At 41.8% G+C, this 20,805-nt stretch overlaps 2 protein-coding genes across 2 annotated transcripts in view; both read right to left on the bottom strand.

The window, feature by feature from the left end:
• LOC140718981 (guanylate-binding protein 1-like) overlaps positions 1 to 7,347 on the bottom strand; it is an 8,757-nt gene extending 1,410 nt beyond the window's left edge. The window contains exons 1-5 of the mRNA XM_073033292.1: positions 7,196 to 7,347; positions 3,931 to 4,164; positions 3,284 to 3,411; positions 1,551 to 1,660; positions 1 to 164 (exon numbers count right to left, since the gene is read on the bottom strand). Coding sequence (XP_072889393.1) covers positions 1 to 164; positions 1,551 to 1,660; positions 3,284 to 3,411; positions 3,931 to 4,164; positions 7,196 to 7,253 — 694 coding nt within the window. The 5' untranslated portion in view covers positions 7,254 to 7,347. The remainder of the gene's footprint in view (positions 165 to 1,550; positions 1,661 to 3,283; positions 3,412 to 3,930; positions 4,165 to 7,195) is intronic.
• LOC140719013 (guanylate-binding protein 1-like) overlaps positions 1 to 20,805 on the bottom strand; it is a 637,966-nt gene that overhangs the window by 9,910 nt on the left and 607,251 nt on the right. The gene's annotated exons all lie outside the window — the stretch shown is intronic.

Raw genomic sequence — 20,805 nt, 5'->3', positions numbered from 1 at the left:
CCAGGTACTCATTCGGAGTCACATCTTTGCCATTGACGTTCAAATCCAGTGTCAAATCACGGATCACCCAGACAAATTCAGGGAAGAAACGGACAAAGTCCCAACTGTCACGGGCATCAGGATGGGACTTCATCTGGATTTGCTTGGACAGTTCAGTCACAAAACTGGGATCAACATCAAGGATAAAGGAATGAAGGGTTGGCAGGAAAAAAGTGAGGGATGTCAGGGGAGAGGGGGACAGGAGCCATTCAGTATACAGACCTCCCTCTCAGAAAGAGGGATGAAACACCAGTCAGTGTACAGATCTCCCTCTCAGCGAGAGTGTCACGAAGAGACACCAGCCATTGTGGAGATATCTCTCTGAGAGACAGCGTCTTGATGAGAAAAAGGCAAAGCTGCTGGTAGTTGAGAATCCTGGATGTCAAGGATTATTGTAACTCTGATCACAAAAAGAGGAGATGTCTTGATTCATATGCAGGCAGCTGGGATCAAATGAATCATTGAATATATATATATTGAATATATATATATATATATATATATATATATATATATATATAGAGAGAGAGAGAGAGAGAGAGAGAGAGAGAGAGAGAGAGAGAGAGAGAGAGAGAGAGAGAGAGAGAGAGAGAGAGAGAGAGAGAGTATGCCATAGTAAACTCAAAATAGAAATTTGGAGGGCAGAAAAGAGCGTGCGGTGACTTTAGCTGAGAAAATTAAGGAGAATTCTAAGTGACTTAACAAATATATTAATGAAAGAAGAGTAACATGGAGTGAAGAGGGCCCCTAAAAGACCAAGCTGGAAATGTATTTGTGGAACTTCTGGGGATGGGCACAGTTCTCAAGCATTAGTTCACAGTCACAGTGGACAGTGAAGAAGAGTACCAGCAAGTGTAGTGGGATCTTGGTCAGCTGGGCTCAAGAATGTCAAATTAAATTCAGATAAGTACATAGAGTTATATTGTGGAAGGACTGTTCATTGTAGGACTTTTACATTAAATGTATGGGCTCCAGGTATATTTGCACTGTTAGAGTGAAAGGATTGATAAGAACTTGGGATGTACATCGAGGGTGGAGATTATTTTGAATGAGCCAGCAAAGAATTGGGTGAGGCATGGACATCAGACACATTTATGAAGTATGAGGACAGGTATGAAGATGACGAGAATTCAGAGGGATATTGGAACGTGCTGGAAAATGGGATCAGCTTGAAAATACATTTTAGTCGGACTGGACAAGCATGGCTGAAGGTATGCTTTCCCTGCTGTTTAGCTCAGTGACTGTATGATTTAAAGACAATGATTAGTAAACAGATTTATGCCAAAAGAAAGGGAGAGAGAATTGTAAGTCTGTGCACAGATATTCCACTGAGAGAGACAGGGGCTGAGAGAAACCTGTCAGTGTACAATCTCTTTCTAAGAGAGTAGGACTGAGAGATATCAGTCACAGAGGGAGAGGGAGAGGGAGAGGGAGAGAGAGAGAGAAACTGAGATTCACTCTAGAGATATCACCCTGAAAGAGAAGGACTGAGAGACACCAGTGAAGGATACTGTAGGTCTTGCAGGGATTGCTGGTCTATCTTTCTTTGACCATTGTAAATGAGGATGCTGCTCAGAAGGATAGCCAGTAAATAGATAGAATTATCATTATCGATGTCTCCCTGCAGGTAGGACAGACAACCAGTTAGTGAGAGCTCTCGCTCAGAGATCAGTCTGATAGATAACCATCCTATTTCTGGACATTTCTTGTTCAGTGTTTACAGAGGTCGGTGGGTGAGGCTTCCCTCCACAGCATCCTTCCTGTCAATGCCACCAGTGGCAGGTGTATGGCCAAGGGAAGCCTTACAGACAGAGTCTATGCCAAGGCTCACCACCACAGTGCTGGGGGAGATCACACTATCATGGTACCTTAACATCCTTTGGTTGGATGTTTGGCTTTGGTTGGATGGTTGGCTGCCGGTTACCAGTGGTGTTCCGCAGGAATCCATGTTCGGGCCACTTCTTTTTATGTTGTATATCAACTATTTGGATTATGGCTTTGTGGCTAAGTTTGCTGATGATACAAAGATAGGTGGAGGGGCCGGTATTGCTGAGGAAACAGAGAGTCTGCAGAGAGACTTGGGTAGATTGGGAGAATGGGCAAAGAAGTGTCAAATGAATTACAATGTCGGAAAGTGTACATTCATGCACTTAGGTAGAAGAAATAAATGGGCAGACTATTATTTAAATGGGGAGAGAATTCAAAGTTCTGAGATGCAACGGGACTTGGGAGTGCTCGTGCAGGTTAACCCTTAAGGTTAACCTCCAGGTTGAGTCGGTGGTGAAGAAGGCAATTGCAATGTTGGCATTCATTTCTAGAGGAATAGAGTATAGGAGCAGGGATGTGATGTTGAGGCTCTATAAGGCTCTGGTAAGACCTCATTTGATTACTGTGTGCAGTTTTGGGCTCCTTATTTAAGAAAGGATGTGCTGACGTTGGAGAGGGTTCAGAGAAGATTCACTAGAATGATTCCGGGAATGAGAGAGTTAACATATGAGGAATATTTGACCACTCTTGGACTGGACTCCTTGGAGTTTAGAAGAATGAGAGGGGACCTCATAGAAACATTTCAAATGTTGAAAGGCATGGACAGAGTGGATGTGGCAAAGTTGTTTCCCATGGTGGGGGAGTACAAGAGGACATGACTTGAGGATTGCAGGGCGCCCATTCAGAATGGAGATGCGAAAAAAAAATTTTTAGCCAGAGGGTGGTGAATCTCTGGAATTTGTTGCCACGGGCGGCAGTGGAGGCCGGGTCATTGGGTGTATTTAAGGCAGAGATTGATAGGTATTTGAGTAGTCAGGGCATCAAGGGTTGTGGTGAGAAGGTGGGAGAATGGGACTAAAGGGGAGATTGGATCAGCTCACGATGAAATGGCGGAGCAGACTCGATGGGCCGAATGGCCAACTTCTGCTCCTTTGTCTTATGGTCTCATGGTCCTTTCATCTGGGTGGATGGGGATGGGAATTCGGGTGGGTGGGACAGGAAACTTGGAGAGGGTAATGGTCTTTGATCACGTACAGTTCCAATAGCAGAATTCTTCCTTATAGCTCAGCATGAAACTGTGACAATGTTAGTTAATAAATTAACGACTTAATTACATTTTACTATAAATCTACATTGTAAATGGCATTTAACCATCTAAATTGTCTGTGGTAGGATTTGAACTCTGGTCTGTGGGTTACCCCTTTGGTAATGAAACCACTGTTCTGAGGAGGGGCATAGTTCTGAGGGAAGGACTGACCTTGTCAGGATCTCCCAGACCCTCGGTGTCCAGCAACAGGAGGACCTCATTGGGTCTCTGAGGGAGGGATCGACACCACATCCAGATTCCTTTGGTGTGAGCCTGTGTGGTTGAATCCACTGAGAATCCTGCAGAGGGAGAGCGATAGAGAGAGACAGAGAAGTACACTTTGCACAAACGTAAGTGGATCTATGAACTTCCATAGCCTAAAGATGTGCAAGTTGAGAGTATCCTATCACTAGTTGGTGAGTGAGGGATAACGTTTAGGATGAGCTGTTGGGAACAAGGGAAGAATAAAATAAGCTTGTTGTAAAATTCATGAAAAAGAACCATTGATGGTCAGCACAGAGTTGGTTTTGCAACAAGTGACTCTGGTTGCCATTAACAAGACCAGTGTGCTCTCTGCATCCAAGATACGAAGCAAGCTTGCAGTTTAAATTCCCTAGCTCTCTCTCGACTCATTGTCCAAAACAGTAATGGGAACACCAACATGACACCAACGGATGTCACCAGTACATCTCCCACTTCTGACAGCTTGACAATGCAAGTGTACTCTGTGTGTCACAGGTCTCAGGATAATTTCTACAAGACAGATAGTAAACAGAGGTGAAAGGTTAGAGGTGGAAGTTTACAGCTACTGCCCTTACCCTTCTTGTCTCCTGCGAGACAGTTCATGAGGTAGGACTTCCCTGTACGAGCAGCACCAACCACAGCCACAACAACCATTGGATCCTCAATGGACTGGAGTACCTCCAGAGCCTCTTGGTTAAGCTGTAGATTCCCATCCTTGTTCCAAACCAGCTGCAAGGGTTTCTCCATCTTCTGTTTGGAGGCATCATGGACGCTGGTTCCTGACATCAGACAGTCCTTTCCCAAAATGTCTACAAATTCAGAGTAAGGGAATTTCACACTGCTTGAATTAGATAAATGGAACAGACAAAACAGAGAGCACATCAGCAAAACATGTGCATCTCAATCCTGAGCCTTTAGAATATATCCCAAACTTTAATTTACTCACTGGGATCTGTAACCAATCCCTGATACCATGGATTGTAACCCAGCCTCTACGTCAATACCAGGAGCTGTTATTTTATATATACTCCTTCTGAACACCCGGAAGAGATTATGGCCTATAATTCACTCCTCGGTATCTGTATTTCAACATATACTGTAATCTCCCCAAATCCCTGCCTCTAAAGCACTCTCACTGATCTGTTTATTTCTATATAGAAATCTCCAAACCCCTGGATTTGGTCTCAGCCTGTAGCTCACTCCTGGGTGTCTATTGTTGTATAATGTAACACCACAAGGAGCCTTCTGTTACTCACTCCAAGGGATCTGTTGTGATATCGATGTTCACAACAATAACAAATTCTGTGTAAATACTGCCCCATGCAAAGATATCATTCTCCAGGAAATAGCAGATGGTACACTGAAATGAAATTACAGTGGAAGTATATTCACTAATATTTCAACTTTGAAAAGAAAAAGAGAAAGGCCCATTACCTTTAAACCAGTCTAAATGTGCACAAAAATGTTGAAGCTTCTTTCTGTAGTAGCTGGGTGCATTGCTGAATTCCCATCACTAGCCATAGGTTGAACTTCCCTCGAAGAATGTCAGGAACAAACTGGCTAACTCAGAAGTATTGGCACTTTCATCCTTTGTGCTCTTCTCCACACCTTCTAACAAATAAAGCCCCAAACCTTCAGAAATATAATCCTACCCAGCTCTCTCGAATGTTCCATGGCATCTCCCACCTCTCCTCACCCACCTAATGGCTGACACAATATTCCTAGTGTGAGCAGAGCCTCCTTATTTCAGCTAAAGTCAAAGCACTAGTCTATGAAGCCTAACTAACAGAACACACTGTGTTTGCAGAAAACTGCTAAAGTAAAATGCCCAACATCCTAGCAGTAAAAACACAATTTTAACCAGGGCATTATATGTCAATGACTTACATAAGGGAATTGATGGCCTTGTGGCAACATTTGCAGAGAATACAATAATTTAGTGAGACAGAACCATCAATTGTGAAGGGTGGTTACTAACTGTTCGGGATGCCAGAGCGGTGTGGTGCATGTATACCATTTGGGGAACTGTATAGCAGCTATACAGTTAACAGTTATACAGTTATATGGAGTCTTAGAGTAACAACTAGGTGCAAAGTTAGATTATGTACTGTTTAATTTTTACCTGTCACTTATATTTTGTGTAATGTAGGAATTAGTGTGGAGATATTTGAGGGAGAGATTATATCCAGATATATTTGTCAGAATGGCATGGTTATGTCAGGAAACGTCAGGTTGAGAGCCATGGTTTTAGGCAGTGTCCTGAAAAGAAAGCAGTTGTGAGAATCCACAGTCAGAATCCACAGTTCCGCCCTTTCTTTCTGATTTGGTGGCCAGATTATAGAGCAGGTGAGGTCAGACAAGCAGCTGATGGCAGCCTCCATTGCCAGAGCTGGTGACCCACAGATGTACACAACAGCATTACTAGGGAGCCAGCAGTGAAATATGTTCATGAACACAGCGGCATTGGTATTGATAACTGACGTAGCCTTGCCAATGACTGGACAGGTTATTTATATTACAGGTGTAGGAGGGAAAACAGTGAAGGCAGAATGAAGCAAATCGCATATACTCGAAATCAGCAGAGTGCAGCTTCCACTGTATCAGACTGTAAGTCGCAGGAGCAGAATTAGGCCATTCAGCTCATCGAGTCTGTTCTGCCATTCCATCATGGCTGATCCACTCAACCCCATACACCTGCCTTATCCTTCGATTTCTGGAGCAATCAGGAAACTATCAACTTCTGCCTTTAAAATACCCACAGACTCGGCCTCCACCACAGTCTGGGGCGGAACATTCTACAGATTCACTACGCTGGCTAAAAAACTTCCTCCTTACCTCCATTCTGAAAGGTCACCCCCCCCCCCAATTTTGAGGCTGTGCCCTCTAGTTCTGGATACCCCCACCATCGGAAACATTCTCTCCACATCCACCCTATCTAGGCCTTTCAGCATTTGGTAGGTTTCAATGAGATCTCCCCACATTCTTCTAAACTCCAGTGAGAACAGGACCAAAGCTGCCAAACGTTCCTCTGAGAGTATTTCTGGGTCCATCTAAATAATGAGGGTACTATCCTTGGCATAGACATTCTAAGGGAGGCAGGGGCCATTATACATTCTGGAAAGGGAGAAATAATATGAACATGCCAGGGGCAGCGAACATATACAACCAACAGAATACACAACCTAGCCTGCAAAGCTGCATCCGCCCCGATCATCAGGGACTGGAGCTAGTCTCTGGGTTATTTTGTCAGCAGTTTCCAGCAGTGTGGGCTGGGCACAGGCAAGACTGTAGTCGAGTGAAGATAAACCCAGCTAAGATAGAGGGGCATCTGCATAAACCCGATAAACAGTATCCTATAAAAGCTGATGAGAAAGCCAGTTCGTTCGAGATGGTCTTCGAGGGAAGTTCGAACCGTCAGAGCGCCGACTTCTCCGGAAATTAGCTCAACAGTTATGTGCACAAAGGACTGGTTTAACTGTAATGAGTCCCATTAATTTTATTTTCATTTCTGTAACTTGAAAATTTTGTAAATATATTTCCTTTATAATTTTATGCCGGTTTACGATCTGTTAATATTTTGAAGAACGATAATTTTGCATGGAGAAGTATATAAACAGCAGTCGCCGGAATCAATGTTCCTCCCCGGAACATCCCAACTTTCCTGTTCGGTTGAAGCCCAAATCTAACCGACCCTAGATGCATATTGCTTACCCCCATGAGAGGATTACCCAACTTTTCCTTATAACTCTGGCCCTCTAGACCCGGTTATCCTTTAGATTGCCGGTAACTCGCAAAGGTGATTTACATTATCCATAACAGAATTTTGCGTGTTTCTCTCACCTGCTCCTGTTGCAGAACTTTGAGACAGCGTGCTATCTTGCCAGCAGCTTCTCTCCATCAAGAGTCAAATGAAAGGAGAATTTGCAAACGATAAACTTAGTCGACTAAATATCCCGACACTTCCGGGTTTTTCCGGAGCTGTTGCAGCAGACTCCACCCTACTGTTGGCGTTGTCTGTGAGTGTGAGAAAAACGTTTGGTGGAGTTATTTTGTTCTGTTTTAAATTTTGGACGCGGCTGCTTAGATAACTTGAGTTTGATCGTCTTACAGGGGCCGCAGAGAATTGTTTTCGTTCTATCCACTTTTTTTTGCCTTTGCATAAGTAGTTCGCTAGCTCTAGTAATAGAGGAGCTTAGCTTGTTTTCTTTTTTTTGTAATTTATTTTTATTGAAGTTCATCATCAAACATTTCCATAAGATGTATTTCAGACATTGTACATATATGCCATATAATCATATATATCACAAATCTCCACAAAGTATTTATCTGAGGTAAATATAGAAAAGAGCGGGAAGAAAAAAAAACAAGCAAAAGGAAAAAACTATGTACAAGTAGGGAGTGATTTTTTTTACAACATATTCATTGATTGATGAGAATAAAATCAGGCCTATGAGGAATGTAGTTAAACCATTTTCCCAGTATGAATCAAATTGTTCCAGCTTATGATTAACAGATGGTGTTATCTTCATTTTGTAAATGTCCATTGTAATTTCCATCCATGCATTTAAAGTTGGGCTCTCCTGTGACAACCATTTCCTAGTAAGAGTCTTTTTTACCAGCCACCAACAGTATATTCATTAAATATTTATCTCTTTTCAACCATTCTTGAGGTATATATCCAAAATATATGGTCTTTCTCTCTAAGGGTATTTCACATTTAAAGATGTCTTGTAGGGCATTATGTATCCCCCTACAATAGTTTTTGATAACAGGGCAATCCCAAAAAATATGATAATGATTTGCATTTTGATTTCCACAATTTCTCCAGCAAATAGGGCGGTTAGTATCATAATGGGATTTCTGAGAGGGTGAAATAAAATATCTTATAAAGTTTTTCCATCCAAACTCCCTCCATTTTTGTGAACTGGTACACTTTCATTGATACCTCCATTCTTCCTCAGATATAATTATCCCTCCTTCCTTCTCCCATTTTTAATGTATGAAGTCGAATGTGTTTTAAGATTTGACAGCCCCTTATACATACTTGAAATGATTCTACTACCGTTATCTGAATTATATGCTTTTCTAAATAGCTCTATCAAGCATGTACTTCCCTTGGTTACATTTTTAAGTGTCTTATTAACATATTGTCACATCTGTAAATTCCGATAAAAATCTTGTCTTTCTAATAAGTGTTTCTCTTTAAGCATTTCAAAACTGAACAGTGTTCCTTCTTTCATTATGTTGCAAAGAACTGATATTCCTTTAGCTGTCCAGTCCTTAAATCTAGCATCCAATTTATTTGGTGTAAAATCTGAGTCATATGCACACCATTTAAGAATTGCAATATCTCCCTCTAGATTATATTCTTTTATAGTAGTTTTCCATATTTTAAGAATTAATTTCACCCATGAGTTATCAATAGTATTTATGTACCTTTGCAGGTTGTTATCAGCCAAAATTGCTTGTATAGGAATGGGAAGTACCCGCTCCTCAATGTTTTTCCATTGAGTGTCATATGATGGGTTGCACCAATATATCACAGCTCTCAACTGTGCTGCAAAATAATAATCTCTAAGACAAGGTAGGCCCCATCCCCCCTTTTCCTTTGCTAATTGCAAAGTTTTGAGACGAACTCTAGGCCTTTTACCCTGCCAAATATACCTTGATAACATCTTGTTCCGTTCATTGAATTGATTTTGATTAATCTCTATTGGTAGGGTCTGAAAGAGATATAACAGTCTGGGCAGTATATTCATTTTAATAGACTCAATCCTTGAACTGAGACTGACAAAAGGAATCAGGTTCCATCTTGCCATATCTTCCTTAATTCATTTATATAATGTCTGATAATTACATTCTGTTAATTTTGCAAAATATTTCGGCATAATGATGCCCAAATATTTGAAAGACTCTGTTTGCCATGCCCAGGGATATCTACTTTCAACTTCTCTTGGTGGGCTATAGTAATATGAAAGTAATTTGGTTTTATCTATGTTGATCTTGTATCCTGATAATTGACCATATTGTTCAAAGGATTGCATCAATTTAAGTAAAGAGTATGTTGGTTGCCCTAGATACTTTGTAGATCAAAATGTCATCCACGTAACAAGCCAATTTATGCTCTGTCCCTTTAATAGTAATTCCCCTGATATCTTCAAATTTGTCTGATGTATTGAGCTGATGGTTCCAGATATAATGTGAAGAGTAGTGGTGACCATGCACAACCCTGTCTCATGCCCCTTTCTAGAGTAAGACTATTTGATAAATATCCATTGATTTTAATCCTAGCAGTAGGGTTGTCATATAGTGTCTGTATAGTTTTAATAATTGTGTCTTGGAAACCAAATCTTTGTAAAACTCTGTAAAGAAAATTCCAATTAACCGAATCAGATGCCTTTTCAGCATCCATGCTCATTACTATTGCTTCAATTTTATTATTTTGTATATGATCCATAATGTGAAGTGTCCTTCGTATATTGTCTTGTGTTTGGTGTTGTTGTATAAAACCTGTCTGATCATTACTTATTGCAGCTTTTAATTCAACTTCTGTTATGTCAGCAGTCATCCTTCTATTTTGTTCTTTGCTTAAAGTGGGTAACTCTAGAGAATTCAAGAAGGTGTCAATTTGGGTTATGCTTCCACCTGGAACTTTGGGATATAGAGTTTTGTAAAACACTTCAAAAGCTTCTTGAATTAGGGACCCAAGAACAAAAATGATAAAAAATAAGCTAAGTGAAATTCAAGGCACTTAGCTTGTTTTCAACGAAAAAGCGACCTGATATTTAGATGGTGAAGTTGTTGTGGGCCTAACAAGGCAGGACCAAGAATGGCTTCACAGTATAGTTTTACTGGCAGAGAAAGCGAATCGATCAGGGAATGCAAATCTAGAATGTCCAAGCACACACTTGGCGTTATCTGGTACATGGGGAGCAAAATAGGAATAGTAGTATAAGCAGTAGTTTACTTTTAAGAATTTATATAAATACAATCACTTAATCTTCTGTACTTATTTCCCCTAAAAGTATAACAATGCAGCCTCTGCAAGGTCAGTCTGTACAATTTTCAGATTCATGGACGCTTGCTCCCTGGAGTGTTCTTATGTGGGAAATGTCAGCTAATTCAACACCGAAAAAGGGCCCAAAGAATCATTGGGGAATCGAGACACCCAAACCACAATCTATTCCAGCTACTACCATCCGGAAAATGGTACTGCAGAATAAAAGCCAGGACCAACAGGCTCCGGGACAACTTCTACCACTGATTAACTCATGTTGATTTGAGACTTCTATTTATTATAAATTACTGTGATTGCACTTTTAGATGGAGACATATCATAAAGATTTTTACTCCACATGTTTGTGAAGGACTTAAGAAATAAAATCAAATGAATTCAATTCCGGAATAAGGTGGCTGAAGGTGAGGAGAAGGTAGCTCACCTGCCTTGTTGTAGAGAATTTGCAGATGTACTCCAGATGTCCTTTAGTGAGATTGTGTTTACCCCAAGAGCACCATGGGTTCAGACTCCAGACTAGAAAGAGACAAGTAGGTGACTGCAGGGTAAGATGCACACTGTCCTGGGGCATCAACTACAGAGTTTGGAAGAATCCAACCATTTTGAACATCTAGCGATGCTCCACAATGAACATGAAGCCTCTGAGGTGGCAGGCAGGGCAGAGGAGTCCCACAGGGCCCCTAATCCTAAACCAAACCCTCATAAAAAGGCAGTTGTGATAGTATGGGCCTCAATTGTCAGCAGGGTAGAGGATCAGATGAGTACTGACAAGGAGTCTCATATGATGTGTTGCCTACCTGGAGCACAAGTAAGAAACCTCTCTGGATGAGTAGATAAGCTCCTGGCCAGAGCTGGGGTGGATCAAGTAGTCATTGTCCACATTGCAGCAAATGATATGGGGAAGGACAGGCTGTCAGTTCTGCAAGACAGATTTAAAGAGTTGGGTGGGAAGAACTGACCAGGTGGTCTTCTCAGAATTCTTCCGTGCAACACAGTAGTCCAGGTAAAATACGAGTGGCTCAAATCATGGTGTAGTTTAGAGAGGCATAGGTTTATGGGATATTGGGGCACCATTTGGGGCAGATGGAACCTGTACCGATGGGATGGGTTGCATTTGAACTGGAGGGGCACTAATGTACTGGGCAGACTTATGCTTCAGTGGGTTGAAGACTGTTTAAACTAGGGAATGGGGTGGGACAGGGAACACCAAACAGGCCAGGCACAACTGTTTAAACACCTTAGTGGAGAATAACATGTTAGGACACAAACTGATTATAGGCTTCAAAAGTATTAAATGGGTCGGATTAGGATGAAAAACATCAGTAACAGGCTAAGGATGGCCTGTATAAATGCAAGACATACTAAGAATCAAATAAATAAGCTGCAGTTTTATGCAAATGTATATATGATATAATAACAATAACTGAAACCTGGCTAACCTCAAAGGGGGTGATGAATATAGAATTAAAGGATACACTTAGTAAAGATAGGGAAGATCGTAAAGGTGGAGGAGTACCATATACAGAAGAGAGAATTTGAACATAAGGCTGCTTATGATTGGAAATGAATCAAGACTTAGTGAAGATATTTCAGTGAAAATTGAAAGCTATAAGGATAAAGGAATAACATTGGGTATATGTTATAGGTGCCGCAATGCTGAGGGTGATTTTAATAAACTATCAGAATATTAGGAACACTAGTTCTGAGGGTGATGTTATGGTTATGGGTGATTTTAATTTCCCAAATATTGTGGGAGAATGCAGTGACCAGTGGTTTACAGGCAAGTGAGTTCATTGAGCTATTGTGTGATTGTTTTTGACCCTATATGTTAATGCACCAGCAAGAGGGGAGGCCTGTCTAGATTTGTTATTCTGTAACAGTCAGTATAAAATATTGAGGACAGAAGTTGTTGAGCCTTGAGGAACAATTGATTACAATATTGTTAGTCTCAAAGTTTTTTGGGAGAGTATATCAGTAAAAACCAAAGCCATTGAATTGAATTTCAGAAAGGCAAAGTTTGTGCAGATGTGACAGAGCCTTCAGAAGGTAAACTGGAAAGAAGTGTTGATGTTGAGTCAGTTGGGGAACAATGGGGTTGATTTAAAGAGGTCATACACAGTGAAGTAAATGTTCATACCTAAGGTCAGAAGAAGCAATAAAATCAATAGGTCAACTACATGGATGAATAAAAATTATTGAAGAAAAGACAACTATAGAAGGAATAGAGAAGAAACTAGTAATGATGTTAACCATAGGACATATTAGAATGTGAGGGCTATCATCAAGAGGGAAATCCAGATTGCCAAAAGGCAGGTTGGGAAGGATATTGCTGATAATTCTAAGGTTAACCCAAGGGATTTTTTCAATATTTTGTAGTAAAAGAAAAGTCAAAGAGGAAATTAAGTGTTTTAGAAATAATAGTGGGATGATAAATTATGCAGACAAAAACATAATGATACTTTTAACTCATATTTTGCAGAATCTTGCACCTGCAAAGATACTCACAATATGCCAGTAAGGGTAGAGAAAAATAAAGTTGTTTTATGTGACTTAGAGATCTTAGAACGTGAGATCCTGCTTCAACTGAAAAGGCTGAAAGTTAATAAATCTCCAGGGCAGTTAATATATATCTAAGTGAACATAAAGATGTCTGTGATGTCATGTACAAGCCCCTAACATGCAGTTTTAAAAGGTAGTGAAGACTCGTTAAATCCCCAAGGACCAGAAATGGACTAATGTTGCCCGGTATTAAGAAGGGTAACTTCACTGACCTGGTAATTATAGACCAGTAAGCTTAACGTGTAGGTAAGATATTGGAATCAATAACAAAGAATGAGATGGAAAAGCAGCACATAAGAACAGGCATGTTAGCAGAAAGCCAGCATGGGTTCAGAAAGGGGAAATCATGTTATACTAATAAGTTGAACTTCTATGAAGACGCAACTAAATTTTTTGACAACAATAGAATGGTTGATAAGTTGTCCCTCCTTATCCATGGGTTCCGCATGCACAGATTCAACCAACCGCACATCGGGAAAACCCGGAAGTTCTCTCTCCAGCACTCATTGTTTAAGCATTGTTCGCCTCGGGTTTCGTTCGGTCGCTACTTTGTTTCTGTGAAAAAATGGCTCCTAAAAAGCAATTAAGTGGTCAAAACAATTACGAAGAGGGAGCGTAAAGTGCTATCTCTCACCGATAAATTAGAAATCTTAGATCTTTTGAAAAGTGGCATGTTGCTTGCCAAAGTGGGCCATAAGGTCGGTAAGAATGAATCCAGCTTTCCCACCATAAAACAGAAATAAGCTGTAATTCATGGAAGTATTACTGCTAGGGATGGCTGTCTGGCTATTTAAAGCGCTACAGCCTGAAGAACTTAAAGATCATGGAGAATCGGGATCGGCTGATAGCAAGGCAGCATCAGCATTCCCAGAAGAGCTACGATGGCTGCGTCTATAGTGACATTGTACAGACTTTTTTCTTGCCATTATTCCCTAAACAATACAGTATAACAACTATTTCCATAGCATTTACATTGTATTAGGTATTATATGTAATCTAGAAATGATTTGAAGTATGCCGGAGGATGTGCGTAGGTTATACGCAAATACTACGCCATTTTATATAAGGGACTTGAGCATCCACATTTTTTGGTATCCGCGAGGGGGTCCCGGAACCAATCCCCCATGGATAAGGAGTGCTAACTGTATTTACTTTGACTTTCAGAAGGCTTTTGACAAGGTACCCCATTGGAGGTTAATAATCAAATTACAGGAGTTGGGCTTCAGGGTAAGGTGTGTGAATGTGTGCAGAATTGGCTCAGAGAAATAGAAAACAACAAGATATGGTGAGAGGATCATTTTCACACCTAGAAGATGTTAAAAGTAGGGTTCTGCAGGGATCAGTTTTGGGGTCTCTGCTGTTTTTAATTTACATATGATTTGGATAAGCACATAACAAACAAACCAGTAAGGTTTGCCACTGACACAAAATTGGAAAGATGGGCTGATAACATTGGGCAGCAGATCTAAACAAAACCCAGATGTGGGCAGACAAATGGCAGGTGAAATTTAAAGTATTACATATACAAAGTAGAAACATTAGATATAAATATACAATGGGGGGTCTTGAGTTAGAAAGTGCACTGTATGAGAAGGATTTGGGCATCCTGGTAGACTCATCACTATCAACATCTAGCTCAGCTCGACAGGATGCTGAGCTCTTCCTCCACTGCCTCGGTCTCCGTGCGTATTTCTTTGGCAAGAACTCTCCAGCCTGCACCAGTGACCCTTTCCTCCATCTCCAATCCTTTTCCTCTTCCTGGACACCCCGCTCTGGTCTTCAGCCTGCTCTGGATCTTTTCATAGCTAATTGCCGATGAGACATCAACACTCACATGTCATAATTTGTTTTGACAGCAGCAGCAGTGCAGTGCAATAGATAAAATCACTACCGTACTGTGCAAAAGTCCTAGGCTCCTGAGCTATATACTGTATGTGCCTAAGACGCTAAACAGTAATGTATATTCCATCCCATAACCCCTAACTCGCGATCAGATTCCAGCCTGAAGGGCTCGTTTTCTGTGCTGTACCACTCCACAACCAGCCGCTTTGGATACTTGCTCAGCTCAGGGCCAGATCTGCCCCACTGGGAAACACTGGATCAACACTGGAATTGAGATCTGGGGCAGAGGTGCCATGAACAGTGGGATCAGCTTGAGAGGATGTGTGGTCTATACCTGCTCCAATTTCCTGGTTCTCATTTGCTCTTTGATTTGTTTTGTATCCAATAACCAAGTCCCAGTCCATGTCATGACATCAGCCCCACCTATACCAGAACTGTCCAAGCGGATCCAGATGAAGTCCCAGCCCAATGATTGTGACAGTTGGGACTTTGTCCGTTTCTTCTCTGAATTTGTCTGGGTGATCCATGATTTGACACTGGGTATGAACATTGATGGAAAACCTGTGACTCCGAATGAGTACCTGGAGTACAATCTGAAACTGAAGGACAGTGAGTATGCAGCAGTGCCAGTCTCTGAGGAGATAGGGTGAACTTGGAAAGCAGCTAGAGAAGGGAGGGAGCAGGGTTGAATTCAGTGTGTGAAAGGGTTGGTGGAGGAAGGGGCAACCTGTTACCTTTGAGAATCTGTACACACACATTCCAGGGTCTCTAGACCCATTCACATCTCTCATTCCCAACTTACTCTGCATTCCCCTGCCCTGTTCATATTCACATTTCCTCTCAATTCTCTGCAATGACTTGATACCAATGTGCATTGTCCTCTGGTTTAATGGTATAAATGCACCATTCCCATCCAGCTGACACCTCCTTCCCATCAGAGTTTCATCTGATTGACAGAGTGCCACTCTCCCAGAGACACCCCTCTCAATTAATATGACCCTCAGCTATCCTGTATGACACCAATGTCACATCATCCCCCTCCATGATAAGTCCCCCATGACCTAAGTACAATGCACTTGATGTTCCTCCCACACATCCTGTCCCTCACCATCACATCTCACAAACTGCATCCCCTCTATTTCCTTCCTGTCCTTCCCCTATTCCTCCCCACAGCCCTGTGGGTTACAGTTGCCATGTTGGGAATGGGAGAACAGACTCAGTAAGGGTGATTCCTGCTTGATTTCTGATACTTTTTTTTTACAGGTGAGATCAGAGAGCAGGACAAGAAATATAATGAACTCCGCAGGTGTATCCGCGATCTTTTTTCCTCACGTTGCTGCTTTGCATTTCCCTTTCCCACACACCTGAATAATGTCTAGCAGCTCCAGGAATTGGAGAACAAGGATCTGGATAAGGATTTCGTCAAGGAGTGCCAGAACCTCATCAATTACATTCACACCCACATGAAAGTCAAGAGAGTTGTTGGGGGTCAGCTGGTCATGGGCAGGAGTGAGTAACCGGGCAAAACCTCACCAACTCTCCTCAGTATAACACACTAACCTGGCATGAGAAAATCTGTAGATGCTGGAAATCCAAAGCAACACACACAAAATGCTGGTGGAACTCAGCAGGCCGGGCAACATCTATGGAAAAGAATAAACAGTCGACATTTCATGCCAAGACTTCATCGGGATAGGAAAGGAAGGGAAGAAATCAGAATAAGAAGATGGGGGAGGGTGCAAGAGGAAAAAGTACAAGTTGTTTGGTGATAGATGAAACTGGGAGAGGGGGAATTGTGAAGAAAGGAGGGGGGAAGTCGATTGGTGAAAAAGGTGAAGGCAGGAGAAGGGGGAATCTGATAGGAGAGAACTGAAGACCAGGGAAGAAGGGGAAGGTGTTGAAGCATCACATGGAGGTGATGGGCAGGTGAGAGGAGAAGGTGTGTGAGGGAAGCAATAATGGGGAATGGTGAAGGAGATGGTGGGGGGGGGGGGAATTACTGGAGATCAAGAAATCAGTGTTCATTCGTTCATGTTAAGCACCTTTACTCCATCTGCCACAAAAAGCCAGATTTCCTTGTGGCCACTTATTTCAATCCTACTTCCCATTTCATTCCAACATGTCCGTCTATGGCCTCTTCTACCACAATGAGGCCAGTGTATATTCTGTTTGGATAGTCTCCCACCTGATGGTATGAACATCGATTTCTCAAACATCTTACCTGCCCATCACATCCCTCTGTTGCTTCCTCCCTTCCCTTTCTTCCATGATCTTCAGTCATCTCCTATCACATCTCCCCCAGCCCTTAATCACTTTCACCAATCTACTTCCTAGTTCTTTACTTTACCTTCTCCTCCTCTCCCGGTTTGATCTATCACCTGCCACCTTCCTATCCTGATTTTTCCTCTTTCTTTCTAGCCTCGGTGAAGATTCTTGGCCTGAAATACTCACCTGGAATGGGAATATACTATTAGAGTACATGGGAATGTGGACAGTGGGATTGAATGGGAAGGGTTTGGATGCCATTGAAAGTGTGTACAAGGGAAGTGAATGGGAAGGGGCTGAGATCCCATTGCAAGTGTTGACGATGGAAGTGAATGGGATGGGGTTGGAATTCCATTGGAAATAAACAGGATGGTCTGGGATACCAGCAAATGTGTTGAGGGTAAGGTGAATGGATAGAGATGGAGTTCACTATGAGTGAATGGGGAGGTGTTGTGTCCCATTGTCAGTTTGAATGATAGGGGAGCATGAGAGGGGATGTGATCCCATTGGCTGTGAATGAGAATGGGTTGGGTATGTTGGTATATGGAGAGTGGGGATTAAGGTTGTGATCAGATCTCCAGGTGCTGACCTCCAGAAATATCCTACACAGGATTTGTTGAATTGGCCAAGGCGTACCTGGGCATGATGTCGAATGGGGTCTTTCCGTGTGTGGAGAGCTGTGTCGCCAAATTAGCGGAGGTGGAAAACCAAGCAGCAGTAGATGAAGTACTGAAATTCTATGAGGATGGAATGACAAAATTCTCAGAATCTAATTGTTGTACTGTGAGAAGCCTTGTAGAATATTACAATAGGAGGAGTTTAGAGGCATTCAATATCTTCCACAAAAGATCTATGAATGACAACAGTGACAAACACATGGAACATATTGAGGAAAGCTTCTAATGTTCAGACATTGCCTCATCTCCAAACAACAGTCCCTGGATCCAACCCTTGCAGACATAGACTGAGAGACAGAATTCATAGACATCGTCATGAACATGTGGGACTCAGACACTGGACAGTATATTTCACTCCCTGAGTGAGAGTGGTGGAGAGTCACTGGTCTATATACAGGTCACTCCCGATTGGTGCACAGATCTCTCCCTGAGAGAGAAAGCAACTCAGAGATACTGTTAGTGTACAGATCTCTCACTGAAAGAGATGGACTGAGAGTCACTGGTAGGTGTATGGATCTCTCCCTGTGAGAGAGCAATTCAGAGATAACGTTAGTGTACAGATCTCCCCCTTGGAGAGAGGGACTGAGAGACAGTGGTCAGTATACAATACTTAAGTTTCCTAGATTACTGTACAGCTTTCCTTCACTTCCAGGAGAAGATGAGTTCTATTTACGAGTCTCTCATGGTCAGCATGAAGAAAAAATCACAAGAGGAATGTGAGACACATCTAAAAAATGTAATGTCACCATTAAAAGAAAAGCTGACATCTGGACATTACCGGAGACCTTGTGGTTTCCAGGAGCTTATGAAGGATCTTGAAAAAGCCACCAAGGAGTATGAAAAAAGACCAAGGGCGAGGTGGAGGTGTGGTCAATATTTTACAGCAAGACATTTATTTTTCAAGTCTCATAGCTTTTCTTTTCTCTGCCTTACATGGATTCAGAAAAATCCCCCCTCTGCCTCCTTCCATTCACCCAACAAAAGTGAATTTGATTTCCACTCTCCATAACATCTGGAACGGGATTAACTGAATGGAGTGAGTCTGTGATTCGGAAACCAGTTATTGTGGGCTCTCAGAGGAGTTACATTGGGTGGGGATTTTCCATGATGGGGGTAGTGCCTGTGGTGCTGTGGGAGGAGTTTCAGTAGGTGGGGTTTTTCAGTAATGGGGGTAGTGCCTATGGGACTGGCAGAAGTTTCAATGGGTGCGGTTTATCAGTGATGGGGCTAAGTGCCTGTGGGACAATGGGAGGGGATTCCATGGGTGGAGAGAGTTCATGATAGGGAGATGTTCATGGGATGTGGGAGGGAATTCAATAGTTGGACCGTCAGTAATGGGACAGAGTATCCATGGGCTGTGGGAATTATATTTTAATGCTAGATTTCAGGAGTCTTCCAATATCTCCCTTAAAAAATCCTAACTCTCTGCTTCCATTGTGCTTCAATGGAGAGTTCCAAAAACCAATTGGGCGTTGAGAGTAAAATGCCTGTCTCATATCTCTGTTGATCAAGCTGCCTGTTTATCTAACTCAGCTTTGCGATTCACGACCATCTCCCATATACAAACATCCAGACCGTGACCCTTGTTCTGGGATTTCTCACAGATGTATCTAGTCCCAGGCTGCACTACTTTCTCTAATAAGGTAATCTGTCAATACAGGTATCAGTCCAGGAACCCATCTCTGAACTGCTTCCAGTGTATTAGTGTTCAAGGAGACCTGTCCATATTCTAGATGTAATCTCACCAAAACCTGATATAACTTAAGTATTTCCCTTCTACTTTTGTTACACTCTCTCTCCCACTTACTTGCACACAAACATTTTGTAAATCTTGAATGAGAACACCCAGATCCCTCTACATCTCAGAACTTCACAAACTCTTCCATTTGGATAATATGCTTTATTTATTTTTCTGCCATAATGGATATTTTGCACTATTCCACATTGTGCTGGATTTGCTTGATCCTTGTCCATTCACAGAACCTATCTCTCTGCTCTTCATTACCTCTGTGTGTTGTTTTTACAATTTATCCTTGCCGCTTTTTTAAAAAAAAATCTGCCTTCATTCAAGGCCACGATATAAATTCTACATAGTCTCTATATGTAGAGATAGTATTTATAATTATCTGGATAGACAGGATCTGATTAGGAGTAGCCAGCATGGATTTGTGCGTGGAAGGTCATGTTTGACAAACCTTATTGAATTTTTTGAAGAAGTTACGAGGAATGTTGATGAGGGTAAGGCAGTGGATGTAGTCTATATGGACTTCAGCAAGGCCTTTAACAAAGTTAAACATGGAAGGTTAGTTAAGAAGTTTCAGTCATTAGGTAGTAATGCTGGAGTAATAAAATGGATTCAACAGTGGCTAGATGGGAGATGCCAGAGAGTAGTGGCGGATAATTGTTTATCGGGATGGAGGCCGGTGACTAGCGGGATGCCTCAGGGATCTGTTTTGGGCCCAATGTTGTTTGTAATATATATAAATGATCTGGATGATGGGGTGGTAAATTGGATTAGTAAGTATGCCGATGATACTAAGGTAGGAGGTGTTGTGGATAATGAGGTGGGTTTTCAAAGCTTGCAGGGAGATTTATGTCGGTTAGAAGAATGGGCTGAACGTTGGCAGATGGAGTTTAATGCTGAGAAGTGTGAGGTTCTACATTTTGGCAGGAATAATCCAAATAGAACATACAGGGTAAATGGTAGGGCATTGAGGAATGCAGTGGAACAGAGAGATCTAGGAATAACAGTGCATAGTTCCCTGAAGGTGGAGTCTCATGTAGATAGGGTGGTGAAGAAGGCTTTTGGAACGCTGGCCTTTATAAATCAGAGCATTGAGTACAGAAGTTGGGATGTAATGTTAAAATTGTACAAGGCATTGGTAAGGCCACATTTGGAATATTGTGTACAGTTCTGGTCACCGAATTATAGGAAAGATATCAATAAATTAGAGAGAGTGCAGAGACGATTTACTAGGATGTTACCTGGGTTTCAGCACTTAAGTTACAGAGAAAGGTTGGACAAGTTAGGTCTCTATTCATTGGAGCATAGAAGGTTGAGGGGGGATTTGATCGAGGTATTTAAAATGTTG

This window comes from Hemitrygon akajei, chromosome 31 (assembly GCF_048418815.1).
Source record: "Hemitrygon akajei chromosome 31, sHemAka1.3, whole genome shotgun sequence".
In the NCBI taxonomy this organism is placed as follows: domain Eukaryota; kingdom Metazoa; phylum Chordata; class Chondrichthyes; order Myliobatiformes; family Dasyatidae; genus Hemitrygon; species Hemitrygon akajei.
Note: the sequence above shows the minus strand (reverse complement) of the source record. Positions and strands in the feature narration are given on the sequence as shown.